This window comes from Apodemus sylvaticus, chromosome 8 (genome assembly GCF_947179515.1).
Source record: "Apodemus sylvaticus chromosome 8, mApoSyl1.1, whole genome shotgun sequence".
NCBI lineage: Eukaryota > Metazoa > Chordata > Mammalia > Rodentia > Muridae > Apodemus > Apodemus sylvaticus.
In genome coordinates this window covers 99,432,306-99,454,035 of record NC_067479.1, presented here as the reverse complement: position 1 = coordinate 99,454,035, position 21,730 = coordinate 99,432,306, and the positions used below count along the sequence as shown (strand labels likewise).

The 21,730-nt window shown below is 41.5% G+C and overlaps 1 protein-coding gene across 1 annotated transcript in view; it reads right to left on the bottom strand.

Annotated features, from left to right (window-relative positions):
- The window catches only part of Grid1 (glutamate ionotropic receptor delta type subunit 1), a 749,675-nt gene that overhangs the window by 237,540 nt on the left and 490,405 nt on the right, over nt 1–21,730 (bottom strand). Inside the window, exons 7-8 of the mRNA XM_052190670.1 lie at nt 20,468–20,629; nt 18,345–18,464 (exon numbers count right to left, since the gene is read on the bottom strand). Of these exons, the coding sequence (XP_052046630.1) occupies nt 18,345–18,464; nt 20,468–20,629 (282 nt within the window). The remainder of the gene's footprint in view (nt 1–18,344; nt 18,465–20,467; nt 20,630–21,730) is intronic.

Genomic DNA, 21,730 nt, shown 5'->3' with positions numbered 1-21,730 from the left:
GATCAGAGGACAGTTTATAAGAGTTTCACAATGAGGGTCGCAGATATTGAACTCAGGTCATCAGGAGTGAAGACTTTTTCTTCACTGAGCCATCTCACCAGACCAATCATTTTTATTTTTATTGATATGAAAATACCAGTAAGATGCATATACTATCCGAGTGGATTTAATCAAGTATTCAAATATATGCTGCTCACAAAAACCCTACCTTAAATACAATAACAAATATGGTTTAAAGCCAAATAATATGAATATATATCATATGAAATTAATATTTTTAAAGGAGATGCATCTATAGTGGTACCAGATAAAGAAAATTACCAGAAAGAAAATAAGATATTCTACAAGCTTCAAAGTGTCAATCCACAAGGAAGACCTAATGATCTGAAGAGACTATATACATATGGTAAATAACAGATCCTCAAAATACAGAAAGCAGAAACTAATAGATCTGAGAAAAGGAAGTGATACATTCATAAGTGTGGATAAGGAATTCAACTACCCATCAAAGCATCTGACCAAAAGAAGTGAACAGGGTGATTTAAATTCTCAACAATTCAGTCAGTCAACACTGCCAAACCACATAGGCAGAACACCCACAAATATCTGTAGAGTATATGCTTTTTCAGGTGCTTATTGAATATTCACTGAATATGGCATGTCCTGGCTTATTAAACTAACTCGATGAGTTTTGAAGAACTGGTATGACACAAGTTAGCGTCTTACATCATAATAGAATGTGAAAAGGATTCAATACTACAAAGAAGAAATGAAAACCCCTAAGCATATGAAAATTAGCATTACACTTCTAAGTCATCCATGCGCCAGACAAGAAATCTCTGTGGAAATTTATAGGATACATAGAACTGAATACAAATGAAATAAAGCATATTAAGATGAATGAAATCCAGCTTAGAGTTGTTGTGATACAGGAAAATACATAGCAGGAATGCTTATACTACAAAATACCATCTGTCTCAAATAATAGAAGATTCTCCCTTAGGAAATCAGGAAAAGGGAAAACAAAGTAAACCAAAAATGGGCAAAAATAAAAAGCAAAACCTAAAAATGTAGAAAGTATTAAATGAGAACGGAGAAACAGTAGAACAAAAATGTAAAATGAAAAGATAATTCTTCAAAAACATAATAAAGTGTGAGAAGGCTCAGCAGGTAGACACGCCTGCTGGGGTTCAGTCCCCAGACCCCATTTAGTGGAAAGAGAACTGGCTTCCACAAGCTGCCCACCAACCTCCACAGGCACATGTCTGTCTGTCTGTCTGTCTGTCTGTCTGTCTCTCTCTCTCTCTCTCTCTCTCTCTCTCTCTCTTTCTCTCTCTCTCTCTCTCTCTCTCACACACACACACACACACACATACACAAAATAAATTTAAAATAATTTAGAGGTGTGGGGGGTGGGTAATTCCAAAAGTATTCTAAAAAATCATTAAATCTTCGGGCTAAATTAACAACAACAAAAAATAGAAAGACTATGTAACAACAGAAAAGACAGATATCACTGCACATGCTATACCTATTTAATGATACAGATAACTTTATGTATAAATTTAACAATTTAGAAGAAAAATGTCAATGTGTCTATGTGTGTAACTTCAACCATGATCCAACCACCATGGAACTGACCACCAGAATCAGCTTTTCTAATTTAAAGTACTGAAAAAAGAAAGTTCCAGGCTGAAAATGGCTTCACTGAAGATTTTTTAACCAACATCCAAATAATTTCAACAGATTCTACATAGCGTGTTCTGTAAGCTGGAAGACAAATGAAAGTTTTAAACATACCTACGCAATGGCTCTACGACTGCCCGAATGTTAAAATCAGACAATATAATACAATTAAGAACAATTGAAGCCTGATGATGGCCTCTGGACTTTGAACACAACTCTTCACTGTGGCAAATATAAAGCAATAATGCACAAAAGCTCCCGTAACCGAGACACGGTGGTACTGGCCGACTCCCTGCCATACTGACAGTGAAGTCGACCGAGAGATCCAAAAGTAACACACACAAACCTACCTAATGATTTATGGGAAAATCCAAAGGCAGCTCGGTGGAGGAGGGAGCAGCCTTAGAAACAGTTGATGGTGAGAAGACAACTAACAAAACAAAAGCCTCAACCTAAATTTTATAATTTAAAATATAGCTCCAAGTGGATAACAGCACACACACACACACACACACACACACACACACAACTTCACAACTGATGATTTACAGCACATGTGAGGCTTTTGCAGTGGACGGTGCTATTTGAGAAATGCCACTTTCACCTTTCAGGGATGGTTTGAGGCCAGTCTCACAGTTAAAGTCATTCTATTCCTCTCCCTTGAGAACTACAGAAAGCTATGTGGAAACATCAGCTGCCAACCCCACTCTATCTCAAGTTCTGCTCCAAGTCAAAGCTTAGACAGACAGACAGACAGACAGACAGACAAATAGAATTATATAATAAAATGTGAATATATTTGCAAAAACATAAAAGAAAAATGTCTTTGTACTGTAAGAATAGGCAAGTAATTCTTAGGGTGTCTGATATGATGGCACATGCTTCTAATCCCAGCAATCATGAAAGAGACTCAGGCAAGATCACTGTAAGTTTGAGGGCAGCCTGATCTACAGAGCTAGTTCCAGGAGAGACAGCCCTATAAAAATAATGATGATGATGATACTAATGAAAATGATGATGATGATGATGATGATGATGATGATGATGTTGATAGGAACACGACCAGGGCTACAGTTAGAAAGCCTGACTCAAAAACAAACAAAAATTCTTAGGATAACACCAAAAGCAAAAGCTCTAACAAGAAAATTTTGAAAAGTTAAATGTCATCAAAATTCAAATGTGTTTCATGCATATATCCTTAACTGAAAATGTAAAGACAAATAGAAAACTTGATAAATTTCTTACACACCATACAGCCAATATAAGACTAAAATCTGGAATACATAAAGAACTAGTAAACTTTTTTTGGTGTGTGGATATTTTATTTATTTATTTATTTACTTATTTATTTATTTATTTATTTTAATTTATTGATATATTTATTTACATTTCAAATGATTTCCCCTTTTCTGGACCCCCACTCCCCAAAAGTCCAATCAGTCCCGTTCCTTCCCCCTGTTTTCCAACCCAACCCTTCCCACTTCCCTGTTCTGATTTTGTTCTATACTGCTTCACTGAGTCTTTCCAGAACAAGGGGTCACTCCTCCGTTCTTCTTGTACCTCATTTGATGTGTGGATTATGTTTTGGCTATTCCAGTTTTCTAGGTTAATATCCACTTATTAGTGAGTGCATACCATGATTCATCTTTTGAGTCTGGGTTACCTCACTTAGTATGATGTTCTCCAGCTCCATCCATTTGCCTAAGAATTTCATGAATTCATTGTTTCTAATGGCTGAATAGTACTCCATTGTGTAGATATACCACATTTTTTGCATCCACTCTTCTGTTGAGGGATACCTGGGTGATTTCCAGCTTCTGGCAATTATAAATAGGGCTGCTATGAACATAGTAGAGCATGTATCCTTATTACATGCTGGGGAATCCTCTGGGTATATGCCCAGGAGTGGTAGAGCAGGATCTTCTGGAAGTGAGGTGCCCAGTTTTTGGAGGAACCGCCAGACTGATTTCCAGAGTGGTTGTACCAGTTTACAACCCCACCAGCAGTGGAGGAGTGTTCCTCTTTCTCCACATCCTCGCCAACATCTGCTGTCTCCTGAATTTTTAATCTTAGCCATTCTGACTGGTGTAAGGTGAAATCTCAGGGTTGTTTTGATTTGCATTTCCCTAATGACTAATGAAGTTGAGCATTTTTTAAGATGTTTCTCCACCATCCGAAGTTCTTCAGATGAAAATTCTTTGTTTAACTCTGTACCCCATTTTTTAATAGGGTTATTTGGTTTTCTGGAGTCTAACTTCTTGAGTTCTTTATATATATATATTGGATATTAGCCCTCTATCTGATGTAGGATTGGTGAAGATCTTTTCCCAATTTGTTGGTTGCTGATTTGTCCTTTTGATGGTGTCCTTTGTCTTACAGAAACTTTGTAATTTTATGAGGTCCCATTTGTCAATTCTTGATCTTAGAGCATATGCTATTGGTGTTCTGTTCAGAAACTTTCTCCCTGTACCGATGTCCTCAAGGGTCTTACCCAGTTTGTTTTCTATTAGCTTCAGAGTGTCTGGCTTTATGTGGAGGTCCTTGATCCATTTGGATTTGAGCTTAGTACAAGGAGACAAGGATGGATCAATTCGCATTCTTCTGCATGCTGACCTCCAGTTGAACCAGCACCATTTGTTGAAAAGGCTATCTTTTTTCCATTGGATGTTTTTAGCCCCTTTGTCGAGGATCAAGTGGCCATACGTGTATGGGTTCATTTCTGGATCTTCAATCCTGTTCCATTGATCTGCCTGCCTGTCACTGTACCAATACCATGCAGTTTTTAACACTATTGCTCTGTAGTATTGCTTGAGGTCAGGGATACTGATTCGCCCAGAATTTCTTTTGTTGCTGAAAGTAGTTTTAGCTATCCTGGGTTTTTTGTTATTCCAGATAAATTTGAGGATTCCTCTTTCTAACTCTAAGAAGAATTGAGTTGGGATTTTGATGGGTATTGCATTGAATCTGTATATTGCTTTTAGCAAAATGGCCATTTTAACTATATTGATCCTGCCGATCCATGAGCATGGGAGGTTTTCCCATTTTTTGAGGTCTTCTTCCATTTCCTTCTTCAGAGTCTTGAAGTTCTTGTCATACAGATCTTTCACATGTTTGGTAAGAGTCACCCCAAGGTACTTTATACTGTTTGTGGCTATTGTGAAGGGGGTCATTTCCCTAATTTCTTTCTCAGCCTGCTTATCCTTTGAGTATAGGAAGGCCACTGATTTGCTTGAGTTGATTTTATAACCTGCTACTTTGCTGAAGTTGTTTATCAGCTGTAGGAGTTCTCTGGTGGAGTTTTTTTGGGTCACTTAGGTAGACTATCATGTCATCTGCAAATAATGATAGTTTGACTTCTTCCTTTCCAATTTGTACCCCTTTGACCTCTTTATGTTGTGTAATTGCCCGAGCTAGTACCTCAAGTACAATATTGAAAAGATAAGGAGAAAGGGGGCAGCCCTGTCTAGTCCCTGATTTTAGTGGGATTGCTTCAAGTTTCTCTCCGTTTAGTTTGATGCTGGCTACCGATTTGCTGTATATTGCTTTAACGATGTTTAGGTATGGGCCTTGAATTCCTGTTCTTTCCAAGACTTTAAGCATGAAAGGATGCTGAATTTTGTCAAATGCTTTTTCAACATCCAATGAAATGAACATGTGGTTTTTTTCTTTTTGAGTTTGTTTATGTAGTGGATTGCATTGAAGGATTTCCATATATTGAACCAACCCTGCATCCCTGGGATAAACAAAATCAGTCATGCACTTAGAAAAAAAGGCTAGATAATTGGACAGAGATTTAACTGCACAAGTTATTCAGATGACAAATAGGTACACAGAAAGTGTTAAATATCCTGTCCGTTAAGGGAACCAAAAACTAAATCAAAACCACAATGAGATACCTCTTCATAATTAGCACCAAAACATTAGTGGAAACACCACAGGCCACTGAGGCTGAGGAGACCCTCTCACATTGCACAGCTGGAGTGTGGAATAGTAGTTATTCCAAAGAATACTTGTTCTCATAGCACCCAACACACAGTCACCACGTGATGCTGCATTAGCATCCTCTTATGCATTTATCCTAGACAACCTGCACATAAGCTTTGTCACAGCTTCATTCTGAAGAGCCCACCATTGCAAAGAATCCAGGCATCCATTAGGGTCTTAGAGGTCAAAGGCTAAACAAACAGTGGGCGGGCCATTAACTCTTAGAAAGGCACCGAATAAGCAAACAATAGAACCATTGATGAATGAAGCTGACACAGACCGAACAAAAGCTAGTTATAGAATTTTAATTATAACATTGTATGATTTAATTTATGTAACTTTTTCTTAAATGGAAAAGCTTCGGAGATTAAGAATATACATGTATCACTGGCTTTCCATCCGACACAGTGCACAGGACAGAGGCATGTGAAGAAGTAAGATATGGTATAAGTGAGCAGCAAGAGGGATCTTAATGGTCAGAAAATTATTGTCTTGATTGTGGTAGTGGACACATGCCCTAAAACATAATAAAACTGCATAGAATAAAAGGCTTGTGAATGCACACAAACACAAATAAAGCTGGGAGACTGTGGCTCTGTTGGCTTCATGCTGACACATTTGTTCTGTTATTGAGCAGGAGTGTTACTGAGTTGTACTTTGGGGGCAGGGAAGGGGGACGGACTCACTCATGATGACCGCCTATGAATCTATGATAACCTAAAAACAAAAGTTCTAGCAGTATTCTGATATAGAGGAAAAATTAGAGTACAATCGTCTTAGCAATTACTAAAGCCTGTTTTAAATCATCAAAGTGTGGCCTGCCTGACACAGGGAAATGAGCAGCAGCAAAAAAGAAAAAAAAAAAGAGTCAATGTAAAGTAAGAATAAAAATTCGTAATGGTATAATCACCTTGATAAACTTAAATTGGCTTTAGCCAAATGTAATACTCTATCATAACTTTTAAAATTATGACAAAATTGAGAATCTAAGGAAATAATCTTTACCCAAACAATGAATGATAACAAAATTGTATAATAGACACAATGTTTATTATTTCTATATTTATACCCATAGATTAGTGTAGCTCTCAATGGCTTGATAAAGAAGATTCTATTGTAAAAGACGGTGCTAATGCAGAGATCCACAACTGGTCAGTTTGCAGAGAATAACAGAATATGGGGTGCTCAGCTCTAGTGTGGACCCTTCCACCCGAGAAACAAAACGCCCTTATTGCTAGGCAGCGTGATTGTGCATTTAGAGAATCCAGATGATATACAGGCAATTTTCTGAATATAAATCAACAAACATAGTGTTCTAGAAAGAAAGGAAATAAATTCCTATTCACATACTAAACATTAGTAGAAAAGAAATTTGAATATTTGCTACATATAATGTGCTAATAAGCGTCAAGATCTAGGAATAAATCAAACAAAATGGATCTAGATCTTTTATCATAAAAGCTTCAATTTCCGGTGAGAAATTAAAGAAGCTGTAGATAAACTGGGGAGTACACTATATTCATTAATTTATTAATTGCTCTGTATTGTCAAGATATTAATGTGTCCTACATTGATCAAGAGTCAATACAACCTTAGGGTTTCTGTTGCTATGATGAAACACCATCACCAGAAAGCAAGTCAGGGGGGAAAAGGTTTATTTGTCTTATACTTTCATGTCACCAGTCATCACTGAAGGGCATCAGGACAGGAACTCAAACAAAGCAGGAGCCTGGAGCAGATGCATAGGCCATGGGGGGTGCTGCTTACTGGCGTTTTCTTCATGGCTTGCTCAGCCTGCTTTCTTACAAACCTTAGGACCACAAGCCCAAGAATGACCCAACCCACACAGGTCTGGGCCTTCCCCCTCAATCACTAATTAAGAGAACATCCTACAGGCTTTCCTACAACTCAGATTTATTAGGTCATCTGAATTGAGGTTCCCTTTGCTCCGATGACTTTCATCTGGTTCAAGCTGACATAAACTATCTGGCACACACCTTAATTGTGAACCCAAAGTTCTTGTGAAAAATGAACATATGATCTGTAATTGTTAATGCAAAGCAAAGAGCCAAGATCAGTGAACTATACCTTGAAATTGTACTGTCACATTTCCATTTTGTCCCTGTCCTCAGAGATACCCATACTTCCCCGTGTTAGCCTTTAGTGACATGTATCCCCTCTCCTCTTGGAACCTATGAGGATAATCTTCATAATGTAGCAGTGTTTGTGTTTGTTTGTTTGTTTGCCTCATTATATCTGAGCTGTAATAAAACTTTCACTTCAAGCACAATAAGGAATGGTCCAACAGTACTTATGATGATAACAACAGTTCCCACGAACATACTTCACACACGAAGTCAATTCCAAGAGCAGAGAGGACCTGACAGAATGTAAACTGTAAACCTAAGGCTTGTAGAAAATAAAATGAGTGGCAGATGCAATAAATAGAAAGGGACACAAAGAAGATTCCTCAGGATGCTACAGACATCCTGGGTCAGGTGCTGAATGTTAGTGTCAGTGCTATGTTCTGAAAGGCACGGTGGTACACATAAGATGTAGGCATGCTCCTGTGTGTGTCTATGCTTCTGTTTCCATTAGAAAAACAACCAGGATTCAGCTGTAGCTCTACTCGAGTGAAAACATTTGTAAAACATGCAAGCATAAAAATAAATCATCTAGCACTTCCTGTGATAGGCTTAAAAATCATAGTAAATACAAGGAACTGGTCAGTGGGGAAAATAACATAAATCTATTAATTAGGACATAGAAAAAGTGATTATGCAAACCTAGTTTTTGGCAGGGTGGAGATGAAATTTAACAACCTTAGTCAGGTCTCATGGAGGATTGCAAAAGGAGACTGTCGGTGTATAACAGGGATGAAACAGCAGCTGTCCCAACATGCATTTTTTAAATTGTTTGAAAACACTGTGTAGAGCCTTAAGTATTGAATTTTCCAAGACTTTTCTGTGAAGTAGATAAGAAAAACAATGCAATGAACTGTAGAAACTGGGGGAAAATAGTTGCAAATAGCAAAGCTAGGGCTCCCAACTCACAGCTGCATCAGCGGAGTCTCCCATCAGTGTTTTGTGCGGATATCGAGAAAAAAATGAGTTGTTTTTGGCCCTCACAGTGAAGGAAGCACAAGCTGACTGGAGCAGGAAAGTGCGAGTGAGTGTCTGTACAGATGTGGAAGACACCCTCACACAGTGCAGGTCCCCATGGTGAAGAAGCACACACCAGAACAACACTGGGAAGCGCTTCACACCCATCAAAAGTGACTTCTTCTATAGGCTGCTTGCTGCCTTGGAACTGGCTGCGCCATCCCCAAACTCGAAGCAAAATTAAGACAATGTCCTGAAAATGGCCACCCAGAAAAATGTGAAAGACGAGAAGAACCTTTTAACCAGAGCCCTACGTGGCTGAACTGGGCAGGCCTAGCAGCTGCTGTAGCTCCAGGTCTCTTCTGAAGCAAGGGGAGGCCTGCCTTGTTCACAGCAGTGGAGAGGGCCACTAGGTTATCTGCAGACAGCACATCCAAGAATGTGAATAAACGAAGTAAGTGTAATCTGGAAGAAGAGAAAAGGACGGCCAAGAAATTAAAGTATCAACTAATGAGGCGCTACACAAACTCAGAAGAGCACAGGATAAGACGGCCATTTCAAGAACACACTGTATTCATAATGTGCACTGTACACAGGATGGAGTACAGTATGAACACATTGCATTCAGGATGTGTGCTGTACACAGGATGATGTACAGTATGAACACACTGCATTCAGGATGTGCGCTGTACACAGGATGATGAACAGTATGAGCACATTGCATTCAGGATGTACACTGTACACAGGATGGTGTACAGTATGAACACACTGCATTCAGGATGTGTGCTGTACACAGGATGATGTACAGTATGAACACACTGCATTCAGGATGTGCACTGTACACAGGATGATGAACAGTATGAACACACTGCATTCAGGATGTACACTGTACACAGGATGGTGTACAGTGTGAACACGCTGTATTCAGGATGTACACTGTACACAGGATGGTGTACAGTGTGAACACACTGTATTCAGGATGTGCACTGTACACAGGATGGTGTACAGTGTGAACACACTGTATTCAAGATGTGCACTGTACACAGGATGGTGTACAGTGTGAACACACTGTATTCAGGATGGACACTGTACACAGGATGATGTACAGTATGAACACACTGTATTCAGGATGTGCACTGTACACAGGATGGTGTACAGTGTGAACACACTGTATTCAGGATGGACACTGTACACGGGATGGTGTACAGTATGAACACACTGTATTCAGGATGCGCACTGTACACAGGATGGTGTACAGTATGAACACACTGTATTCAGGATGCGCACTGTACACAGGACGGTGTACAGTGTGAACACACTGTATTCAGGATGGACACTGTACACGGGACGGTGTACAGTATGAACACACTGTATTCAGGATGCACACTGTACACAGGATGGTGTACAGTATGAACACACTGTATTCAGGATGCGCACTGTACACAGGATGGTGTAGAGTGTGAACACACTGTATTCAGGATGGACACTGTACACAGGATGGTGTATAGTATGAACACACTGTATTCAGGATGCGCACTGTACACAGGATGGTGTACAGTATGAACACACTGTATTCAGGATGCGCACTGTACACGGGATGGTGTACAGTATGAACACACTGTATTCAGGATGCGCACTGTACACAGGATGGTGTACAGTGTGAACACACTGTATTCAGGATGTGCACTGTACACGGGATGATGTACAGTGTGAACACACTGTATTCAGGATGTGCACTGTACATGGGATGATGTACAGTATGAACACACTGCATTCAGGATGCGCACTGTACACAGGATGATGTACAGTATGAACACACTGTATTCAGGATGCGCACTGTACACAGGATGGTGTACAGTATGAACACACTGTATTCAGGATGCGCACTGTACACAGGATGGTGTACAGTGTGAACACACTGCATTCAGGATGCGCACTGTACACAGGATGGTGTACAGTATGAACACACTGTATTCAGGATGCACACTGTACACAGGATGGTGTACAGTATGAACACACTGTATTCAGGATGCGCACTGTACACGGGATGATGTACAGTGTGAACACACTGCATTCAGGATGCGCACTGTACACAGGATGATGTACAGTATGAACACACTTTATTCAGGATGCGCACTGTACACAGGATGGTGTACAGTATGAACACACTGTATTCAGGATGTGCACTGTACACAGGATGATGTACAGTGTGAACACACTGCATTCAGGATGTGCACTGTACACAGGATGATGTACAGTGTGAACACACTGTATTCAGGATGCGCACTGTACACAGGATGATGTACAGTATGAACACACTGTATTCAGGATGCGCACTGTACACAGGATGATGTACAGTGTGAACACACTGCATTCAGGATGTGCACTGTACACAGGATGGTGTACAGTATGAACACACTGTATTCAGGATGTGCACTGTACTGTACACAGGATGATGGCAACAACAGAGTGAGACCTACAATGCTGAGCCTATGTCGCCCCCACTCCAAACCCATCCTGATTAAATTTTAAAAAGAAAATCAAACAAGTAGGTGTTTTGGGTAAATGGAATCTCTATAAATTGAATATAATTATCAACTTGGAATAACTACTTGAATGAAGAAATCTAAGTATTCAACCACATAAGACTCTAAGTGTCTGTTATTTACAGGTATTTTTAATCCTAAAACAGGCAATTTATTGAGACAACTATCTGACATAAATAAATGCTGATTCCCTTTTATATTTTTTAATGAGTTTGGGTATTTTTAATGAGTTGACAACAAAATTTCCCTCATATGAATGAGTAAATATTTTAGAGATAACTTTTAAAGTGTGAATATACATGATCAAAATTTATATTTTAACTATATCTCATAAAATATAAATTTAGTAGCTTTATCTTTATATTGCTACTAAATTAGGAACCATTTAATGCACCACTGAATTTTTTGAGCATAGGATTATAACACAGATTTCTATAGGAATGAATGTGAAAATTACCAAGTTCTTCCTTTATTGACTTGAAAATAGGTATGAAGTACATCAAAATAATCATTATTCTTAGTTTAGTATATTCAGTTTTTAAAACAAATGTAAAAAGAAACAAATATACATGCAATTTAAAATCACATGTATTTTATGTTTGTTATGACACCATTGTTAATAACTTTGTAATAATATCTTATGAAAAATTAAATAAATATATGATAGTTTACCATCATAAATTTAGTTTACCAGTGATAAATTTTCATTTTTAAAAGTTATAGTTGTAAAGAACGGTTTAAGAAATGCAAAAATATTCCCAAAATACTACTAAATGAGAAAGGCAGGACATAAAATGAATATATAATAAATCACAACTTGGCAAAACTATACCTATCACTTTCTGTAACCCTATATAGAGGGAGAGGAGAAAACCTGTGGGGCAGTGAGCCGTGAAAAATATCCTGGTTCCCAGTAGAGCTAAAGTTAGAAACCCTGGTGACCCTGCAGGGACAGTAGGTGCTTTGCCTGTTCCTGTGTACCAAGGCTCCTGTCAGTAGCTACAGCCCCCTAGCCTCCCTTCCCCAGAGAGGTCTGTGGCCATCAGCCACATAGGCAGCGCCCCAAGCCCTGCCACACGCAGATAAGGTAACCCCAAGCTCTCAGCCTCAGCAGGGAGGTACCTGTTGTCAGACGCTGACCCACCCCAAAACTGTATATAAGAATCATATGCAGGAGGAATACAGATGCGAGAGAAATACTCCATCATCTGAGAGGCTGTCATACTGCCGCTTGGGGAAGAGATCTGCTCTCCAGAAAACTTCACCAGAAGCGCCCCGCATCCCTCACTGGCTAGTCAGCCTTCCTGGCTGAGCTGGAACCATTCCGTGTACAAAGTGCTTGGAGTGACTGAAGCGACAGTGGAGGAGACAGAGGCAGAGACAGCAGAGGTGGCAGAGGCAATTCCCCCTCCCTGCTCTGATTCTCCCCCATTCGCCCGGACTGGCCCACAAGTCTCCGTGGAAAGCCTCCAGTGCACAGGGCCACAAAAACCCACAAACAAATTAGACCAAAATTGCAAATGGCCATTATTTCTTAGTTTCAAGACTCTAGTAGACTCTTACATCCTTCATTTCACTTATCTACATTTCCAAAGTCTTCTGCCTTAAATGATCACCCACTGACGAAATGTTACTTAAAATGAAAGACTTAATTGCATCTTCTCCTTGTGTCTTTATTCAAGATGAAGCTGTGGAGTCTGTTTTGGTTCACTACTCTGTCAAAAGCAGTTCTGGTACACACAGGGGCTCAGAAGAGTTGACATTTTACTTAGGATATATACTGCAAGAATGTTAATCTGCTAGTCTATACCTTCACCTCAACCCCCTCCTCTCCCTCTTCTACTTCCTCCTCTTCCTCCTCCTCCTCTTCCTCTTTCTCCTCCTTCTTTGAACAGCAGCCCCTAGGATAGCAGCTACTAAAGACTACTCATTGCTTAGGCTAGACCCTGAGCCCCAGCTCTGCACAGAACTATCTCCCCTATGCTGGACTCGCTTCCACGCTCTGGCCACCAGCCCCTGGAGAGCCACCAGGTCAAGGCTGGCCAGCTTTGTTGCCAGAGTTAGTCTGGCTCTTAGGTGCCATTTCAAATTGGCCTTACAACTCAGAACTACTTCTGAACTCTGAGAATAAGGGATAAATTGTAATGCCATGTCATAGATAGGGAGAGAATGCTAATGATGTCCTTTGGAGCCCAGGGAGAACTAGAAAACAATGGTGTGGCAATCGCTGGGCAATCAGCAATTATCACTCTGTAAATTATCAGTAGCTACAAGGTCCTCCCAGGGACATCGTCACAGGGTGGGGCTGTTTGACTCCTGTCTACCCCCAGCATTTATAAAGAACTGGAGTTGACAAAGAAGATGAAAGCAGCAGCATAAAACAGAAAAGGGGGGATCAAACCCTTCCATCCCCAGAGTCAGAGTCAGAGCGGGGTGGGGTGGCAGGGTGGTGCTGAGTCAAGGATAAGTGGTAGAACTCAAGCTAATAGGAAGGGATGGAGAAGAAAGAAAGGAAGAAAGGAAGGAAAGAAGGAAGGAAGGGGAGAGAAAGAGACAAAGAGACAAAGAAACAAAGAAAGATGTGCCTCGAACTGCAGAATACAAGGGACAGACAGAAGTTAATGGAAAGTGGCACAGATCTTCCTGCCTAAGTCCTTGCTGACTGAAACCACAATCCATGTCCCTACAGGGGCCTGACATCTTCAGGTCCCAGGAAAAGCCTGGGTCACCAGGCTTCCCATTAGAGAAAAGCTCAAATGCCACCGAGCTAAACACTTCTTTGACCTCTCTTGGTCCTTATTCAATTTTCTTTTCAAATTCTTCTATGCTACCCCAGGATCTCCTTAATCCTAGTGCATAAGTCTTAAAGCAAACCCCACAGGCTATGTGGAGGCTCCTCCCATGCTCCACCCACTTCCCCACCCTTCTTCCCAAGAAATTCACTGCCCTCCACTGAGCCAATTAATCAAGTTGCTACCACCCAGGGAAATGAAGTTCAAAGCATCTGTAAGCAGTGGGCACATTTCCCAGCATCCTGCCACACAGGGGAGCCTGTTTTAACAGCAGAAACCAAGGCCCCATACCAGTGTCATTAAGACACAGAAGGACCAGCAATCTTAGTGATCAGGTAATAGAAAATGGTCACTCTGGGCTTTAACTGGTGCCACAATCTGGGAAAATCGTGCTTGGGGCACAGGGCACAAACTAATATCCATGTTTACCATCTCTTATTGATCACACAGACACCAATACCACTCCCAATATAAAAACTCATATAAAATTGAAGTTCTCAAAACTCAATAGACACTGGTCTTTTAGACAGTGGGCATCTGATCCTAGGCATACAAGAAGGGCTGGGCATAGCCCTGGCACACCGAACTTAGTGATCCCAGCCATACCTGTTTAGGGCTTCACAGGTCTGCTGCATATCTCTGGTTTCTAATTTTGGCACTCTGTGCAACAAATTTCTATAGTCCACAAAACTATGAGGCAGCAAGCTATGTCCTGTTTTTTCTTCACCCAAAGAATTGTGACTTCAGGTGTGTAAAAATGATAGATCAAACAAACAGGAATGTTCTCAATGCTAATACCTGAGAAGAATAATTCCTCTGCCTGGCTCCTCTGTTTCACAGAATAAGCTTTCTGAGGATGAATGTTTATCTTTAAAAAGGCCGAATCAGGAATGGGACTATTGAAAGTCAGCAAAGGCAGGGCTAGGAAGACCCAATAGCCTTGGCATCCATAAGACAATATACATATTGTGCCCTTGTATATAGTAGATGTTCAATAGTTTCTGTTCTGCTCCCTGTTCTATGCCAAGCAGTTTCCACATATTCCCATCTTGGGAAATTTTACTGTAGCCAGCCTCCAACATATCTGGTCCTGCTCATGTTATAACGTAAGGATATTTGTGCTGACTAGCTAATGAGACGGTCCGTCCTTGGAATATTTTCTGTTTGAGCAAAGAGAATCAAAGCAGGACTTTTAACAGTTCTGAGACCTGAAAAAGCATGCCACTAATAGGATGGAGAATGGATGCCCTCCAAACAAACCAACTAACTCTACTACCGCGGGAAGAGACTTCCCTGAGAACACTGCCCCCAGTGGCAGATTCAGGCCAAACAGCTCCAAGTAGCAGATTAGCATTTGTAGGCTCACAGGCTGGCTGTGAACCATCTCATAGACTTGATTTTGCCATCCAGTGCGCCCTCCACAAGAATGCTCTTCCTGGTTGAGATAATTTAATCAGTATTTGCTCAGCACTTTACAGCGAAAGGCGATCACCTACTCCTTTCTATACAGGGGCCGAGCAAACACAGCCTCCGAATGTCACTTAATCTAAAGCATGGGGGTGATTCACCCTCCCAGAGATGTCTCTCCAAGGGTATTTAGCTTAAGAAAAATATTTAAATGTTCCCTAATTGAGATGATTCTTTTTGGTTTCCATCTTCAGAAAACTACTTGGTTTTTGTTAGCTTTCATTTGCTGTAGTTGCTTTTCAATTTAAATACATGTGATATGCATCATCTTGGCAGGGAAGTACAATCCTCATCCAACAACCAGCATCCAGCCAACTTTCCAGTTGGTTCTCCTGGTGGCTAGGCATGGTAAGCAGTCTCAGAAAAACACCATCTATGGGGTTACATCGAGGACTAGTCTCTGCGCTGTCACTGTGTTGCTCTGAACACCCTGAAACTATCCTCAAATCTTACACCCAGTCTCAGTTACTTTGAATGAAATGAATATGAATATTCCTTAAGGTACTCTGACTGCCTACTATTTTCTAGCAGGGCATTAAAGCCCTGCTTTACCTTCAAAAAGTGTCCTGTGCCCCAGCACCCACTCCTTCTCTGCTCCTCTTGCTACATACTGAAGCCCATCCCAGCTCTCTTGTATATGTCCAGGCCATAATAGCAGGCATTTGCTATAATAATTCCTATTCCTTGCCTCCCACATAGCTTCTCGCTCCCAATGATAAGCTGCTAGGCAGACAGATAACAACTGAAATATGCAGTTAGTAAGAGCAAATTTTTAAATGACAAAAGAATACATTTAAAAATAAAGCCCACTTGAAAATCAGTTTCCTTTCCAACTCAATTACATCTAGACCTCCTGCTCTGAAGCTCCTTATAACTGTGAGATTCCAGCTTCTGACAGGCTTCAGGGTTTTTTTTGAAGAGTGTTGCCGTAGCAACATGGAAGGCCCAGACACCTGAAATGGAGAGTGAATGACAGAGTACTTCCCCTCTTTCCAGGCCCCGAAGGGCCCAGCAGAGCATAGCTCGGGTGCTCGGGTCTAGAGGGTTTGAGTATAAGCCATCTAGGAAGAAGCAGAAGACCATTGCCAACATTCCACAGCCTTTGGTAACTGTGGGGTTGGGGCTGAGTTAAAAGGACAGGCTGAGAGGTTCTGAAGGAGCCATCAGACAAGTCTCTAGAGTTATGAACTCAGAAACTCACAAGGATGAGGACACAAAGCTAGACATGGTGCTGATGTGAATGGTGATTTCAGGAGAGAGCCATACTCTGCAATCACAGCAGAGAGTCCTAATGAGCTCCCCTTTCCTTCTGTCCACTTAAGAGATGACAATCTCAACAAAAATATTTTTTTTCCTTATAGACTTGGCCCAGACCAGTAGCAGTCATTCATCACGAGCCCTCACAGCTTTGAGCCGTCTATTCAAACGAGCCCAAGGGTCACAGTTTTGAGCCGTCTATTACAGGTATCATAAGGCAGCCTCAACCCCCTCAACATAGGCCATCCCTAGACTTGCAATGACCAACTCATAACTCCATCTTCCAATGCAGCATGACTGAAAGACCCTATGTCCTTATTATACCAGGACTCCAGGATATACTGGCCATTCCCCCAGAGAGTCAGTTCTCCCATATATGCTGTCATTACACCATCCTGCTCTGCCAATCTCCTCCCCCCATCCCTCCACATACTCATCCCCTTTCCCTGATCCTCTAGAAGTGCAAGTCACCCAGGTATTACCATGTAAACTTTGCCTACCTCTGCATTGCCCCAAACTTAGCCACAGGCCTCTCTGGTGAGAATTTATTAAGCCTCATTGTCACAAGGATAGCATCTATCTCTGAAGCATTATCACTGGTGGAGAGAACTGCCCTAAAGTATATGGCAAAGGTTATTTGTGATGCCGTGAGCCTGTGCCTGCCGGTAGACCAATCAATGAATGCTTTCATCCTTTCTGGCAGCACTGAGTTCTCTGCACATGAGCACTATGATCCCTGGCCCCAACAAACACATGACTGTCTTGCACAGTACATTTCTGGGAAAGCTCACAAGGCAGCTGGGTAGACCAGACTTGAGGCAGCAGCCTCTGCCCTTCCTTCACACCCATTATACACTCTGCATAGGCTCACAGAGCTTATATCTAAGACCTCCCTTTTGAGTCACTATTCCAAGCCTTCAATTACTATGATGACACCTCAGTCCCCCATCAGAAGAAAGACACAGTTCCACTGGAAATAGCCTCAGGCCCAGCACCTGCATCTGCATCAGATGAAAAGCCAAGCTATACCTTGCATTATCCTATCCTTCCATCTCTTATGTCCCTTTCCCTGCATCCCTCTCCCCACCATCTTTGTAGCTCATTTTCTCTGCCCATGGCTTTGTCCCCTCCTCCCCGAGTCTGGCAGATAACCTGGCTATAACTTCTATCAACAGTCTCAACCACAACTTGCACTGTCTCAGAAGGCAGACTGACTTCTCAACTATGGCAGTATCCCCATTACTACTCATCCAAGGAAGAGAGAATGATTCTCAGGGACCCATGCTAGACTCGGGTTTGTGTTATTAGCACTTCCTTCTTGAAAATTCTCTATGACTCCTCCTCAGCATCTCCCCAGAAATAGCAGCATCAATGGCAGCATCATGAAGAAAAGCGGGGAGCAGTCTTCTTCTGTGAATTATTCCTTGCTGTAAACCCAAGGCACTGCATCTGCTGCCATCTTTAGTGGTACTGAAGCAAGAAGACTTGGAGAAGAGGACCAGAGAGCTTACCTTGCGCATGTCTTTGCCAAAAGTCTCACTATAGGTTGTGCCAAGGATTTCAAATTGGACGTAGGGATTGGAGCTGTCTTCGCGAAACTCCATAACTCCTGTGAGGCCAGTGATGTGTCCCTGCAGGAGAGGAGGAAAAGACAAGTGGATGTGGGAAAAGTTTTCTGTGGTAAAGAATGGAATCACTAAGAAGGGAACAGACATGAGTGCCTATAGCAATGGTAGAGCCATTAGCAGTTCCAGGATATCAGAGCAAGATAAATGCTATGTGTGTTATATGGTTATACTGTAGCTGTCTTCAGACACACTAGAAGAGGGCACCAGATCCCATTACAGATGGTTGTGAGCCACCATGTAGCTGCTGGGATTTGAACTCGGGACCTCTGGAAGAATCGTCAGTGCTCTAAACTGCTGAGCCATCTCTCCAGCTCAAGAAGAAGGAAGGAGAGGGCCCTGGTCCTGGAAAGGCTTGATGCAGCATTGTAGGGGATTAACAGGACAGAGAAGTGGGAGGGAGTTTATTGGGGAACGGGCAGAGGGAAGAGGGCTTATGGGACTTATGGGGAGGGGGGATCCAAGAAAGGGGAAATCATTTGGAATGTAAACAGAGAATATAGAAAATTTGAAAAACTAAAAATAAATAAAAAATAATAAAAAAAGATAAATACTACACAGACTGTCTTCATCGTACAGAAGAAACCAATAAGGCTTTTCCCTGATGTCATTGCAGTCAGTGTGTTTACAGCTATTGCTATGTGCTAAGACTATGCTAGCCATGAAATTTAACATGATTGTATTGGTATCTACACTCTTGAAGTTTTATCAGGTTGCCTTTGCAACCTGCTCCAGCAGTTTCACTTATTCTAACACAAGGAGGAAGTCAAAAGACAACAAGATTTGTGCCCAACTCATGCCTTAAGGTTAGGCTGCAAATATGAGCATTGAGTTGGGCTTGGCCTTGCTACATGTGCCATCTTGAGCAGACCACTGGCCACCTCTCATCTTCAGTCTGAAGTCAATCAGACCCACAACATAATCTCATCAAATGAAGAAAAAATATTTCCAGAGCATAGTACCGCATACAGAATTGCTGTGGTAAGCATGCCAGTCCCGTGTCTCTCTACAGTTCAGGAGGCTCCACAGGAGCAATAGGCAGTGTGGGACTGAGCCAGTTGTGAGCATGATCCTCTCCCTTCTCTCTTTCAGAGAAAGACTGGGCTATGACTTTTACCAAGACTTCATGCCTGTGACCTCAAGGAGTAGAGGTTGCACCATAAACAGCGCTGGTCCAGAGAGGCCTTGTTCTGCTCTGAGCAGCAGTGAATTTAAACCAACACTGGAACATGTTCACTGCAACTGAAATCATGTATAATTTATTGTGGGTAAGGTTCCTGGCATTGTAGATTTCCTGGAATGCCCATTCACTCTAACAAGTCTTCTGTGCATTACCCAATTCATTTTAATTACATCCTCTAAAACACCACTCTTTAATCACATGAAACATGTCACATGTACATAATACATATACACACATGAGAGCACATGGGTGCACATTCACACATATATGCACATGATGGACTCTTGAATAAGTAACACATGCCATATAACCTAAGATAACTTTTTTTTTTGAAAATGTATAGTTTGCATGAAGGAGCATTGGACAGACAGAAGACAGGCAGTTATGACTCTATGACTTTACTTGTGACTTTGGGCAAGTCATTTAACCTTCTGAAGTCAGATCTCTTGTGGAGACATTTGAAGTACATAACCCTGGACATCAAGTCACTCTGCTTTTAAATACAGGTACAAGAAAGTGACAAAGAAAAAATCCTGTAGAGGATTTAGGCAGTCTCTCTCAAATAAACAAACAAACAAACAAACACACACACACACACCACATACACACCCCACACACACCACATACCACACACACACATACACATACCAACATACAACACACACACCATACAATACATACACACATATGCCACACCACATACACACACACACACACATACACACACACACTGCAAAATAGCATTGTACCAACTAAGTAGGCATGCAATGAGAGACTTGTCTCCAGCCTTGGACAACCTTAGAGAACTGCGCTTCCTCACACGTACCTTTTTAATCGTGTCTAGCATGGATCTCCCTCCATTCCATGGCTTGGTAGACTTCCGTATGCAGTTAAGGCTTGCCATACTATGCCACTTTCGGTCCTCCAGCTTCCTGTGGAAGGCGTTGGCCAGCATCAGAACACTGTCGTACAGGTAGAGATTGGAAATCTACAAAGACAGAAAAGCATAAGTCCTTCTCCACTGCTGTATTACTAAAGAATGAGGTAGAGAGCAGCAAAAGGCTGTGTGATGCCAACAGCAACAGTATCTTTCCGGTCCTGCAAACTTGGTGGGCAAAGAGCTTCTGGCTCCCTGGTATTTTCTTTCTTTCTGTTTGTTTTCAGCAACTCACCCAAGTGGGCTAGGAGTTAGGCTAGAACACCAAACCTGCCTCAGGAGTAGGAGTGGGGGGCATATCCACATAGCAACAAGAAGAACCAATAGGATCAGCAGCACAAGCAAGGCTTGCAAGCAGTTGTATCACCTGTTCAGGTAATGGAGCAGGAAGGTAAGAATGAGTAGGATAAAGTGAGGCCAAATATGTGCAAAATCATGAAGGTATAAAGGATCAACATCTCCATCAGGGCCTTAATTACAACCAAAGTTTTCTGTAAAGGACCACATAGTAAAATCTTTAGGCAATGGGGGTCTTACAATCTCTTTGATTTTACTATTTAATACCAGTTAAAACCTGAAAGTAGCAAGAGGAATTTCACAAACAAATGGGTGTGGACATTTATCAAACTAGTCGGTGTGCTAACTTCAGACCAGGGCCATGGATAGCTGACTTCTTGGTTCAATATGATGGTGGCAACAATATGATTGGAAAGGATCGAGAAGAGATCTTGATGCAATCATGCAGGACCTTATAGGACATGCAAAAGGGGGGTTTCATGGAAGACTTGGAGAGATGGAGCTGTGTACAAGAAAGCCAGTGATTATGCTTGGACAAAAATAGTGAGCTGGGTTATGGTACAGCAATGAAGAAGAGGCAGAGATTCCTATGTTTGCTAGGCAGTGCCAACCAAGATACATCTGGGATTTGTAAATTAGGTTGGCCAACTTCGGTGAAGCTAGCCCATAGAGGAAACATGGCTCCATCTCAGGGCTTGTGAGAGTAATGAGTCTGGGGAGCTGAGGAAGGCCGGAGTAAATGTGGAAAAAAAAAAGATACAGTGCTGAAGAAATCTGTATTGTCAGCATATGCATGGCCGTGTCAAGGACTGATGCATCTGACCCACGGGAACTCAGCAAAGCCTTCCACATACA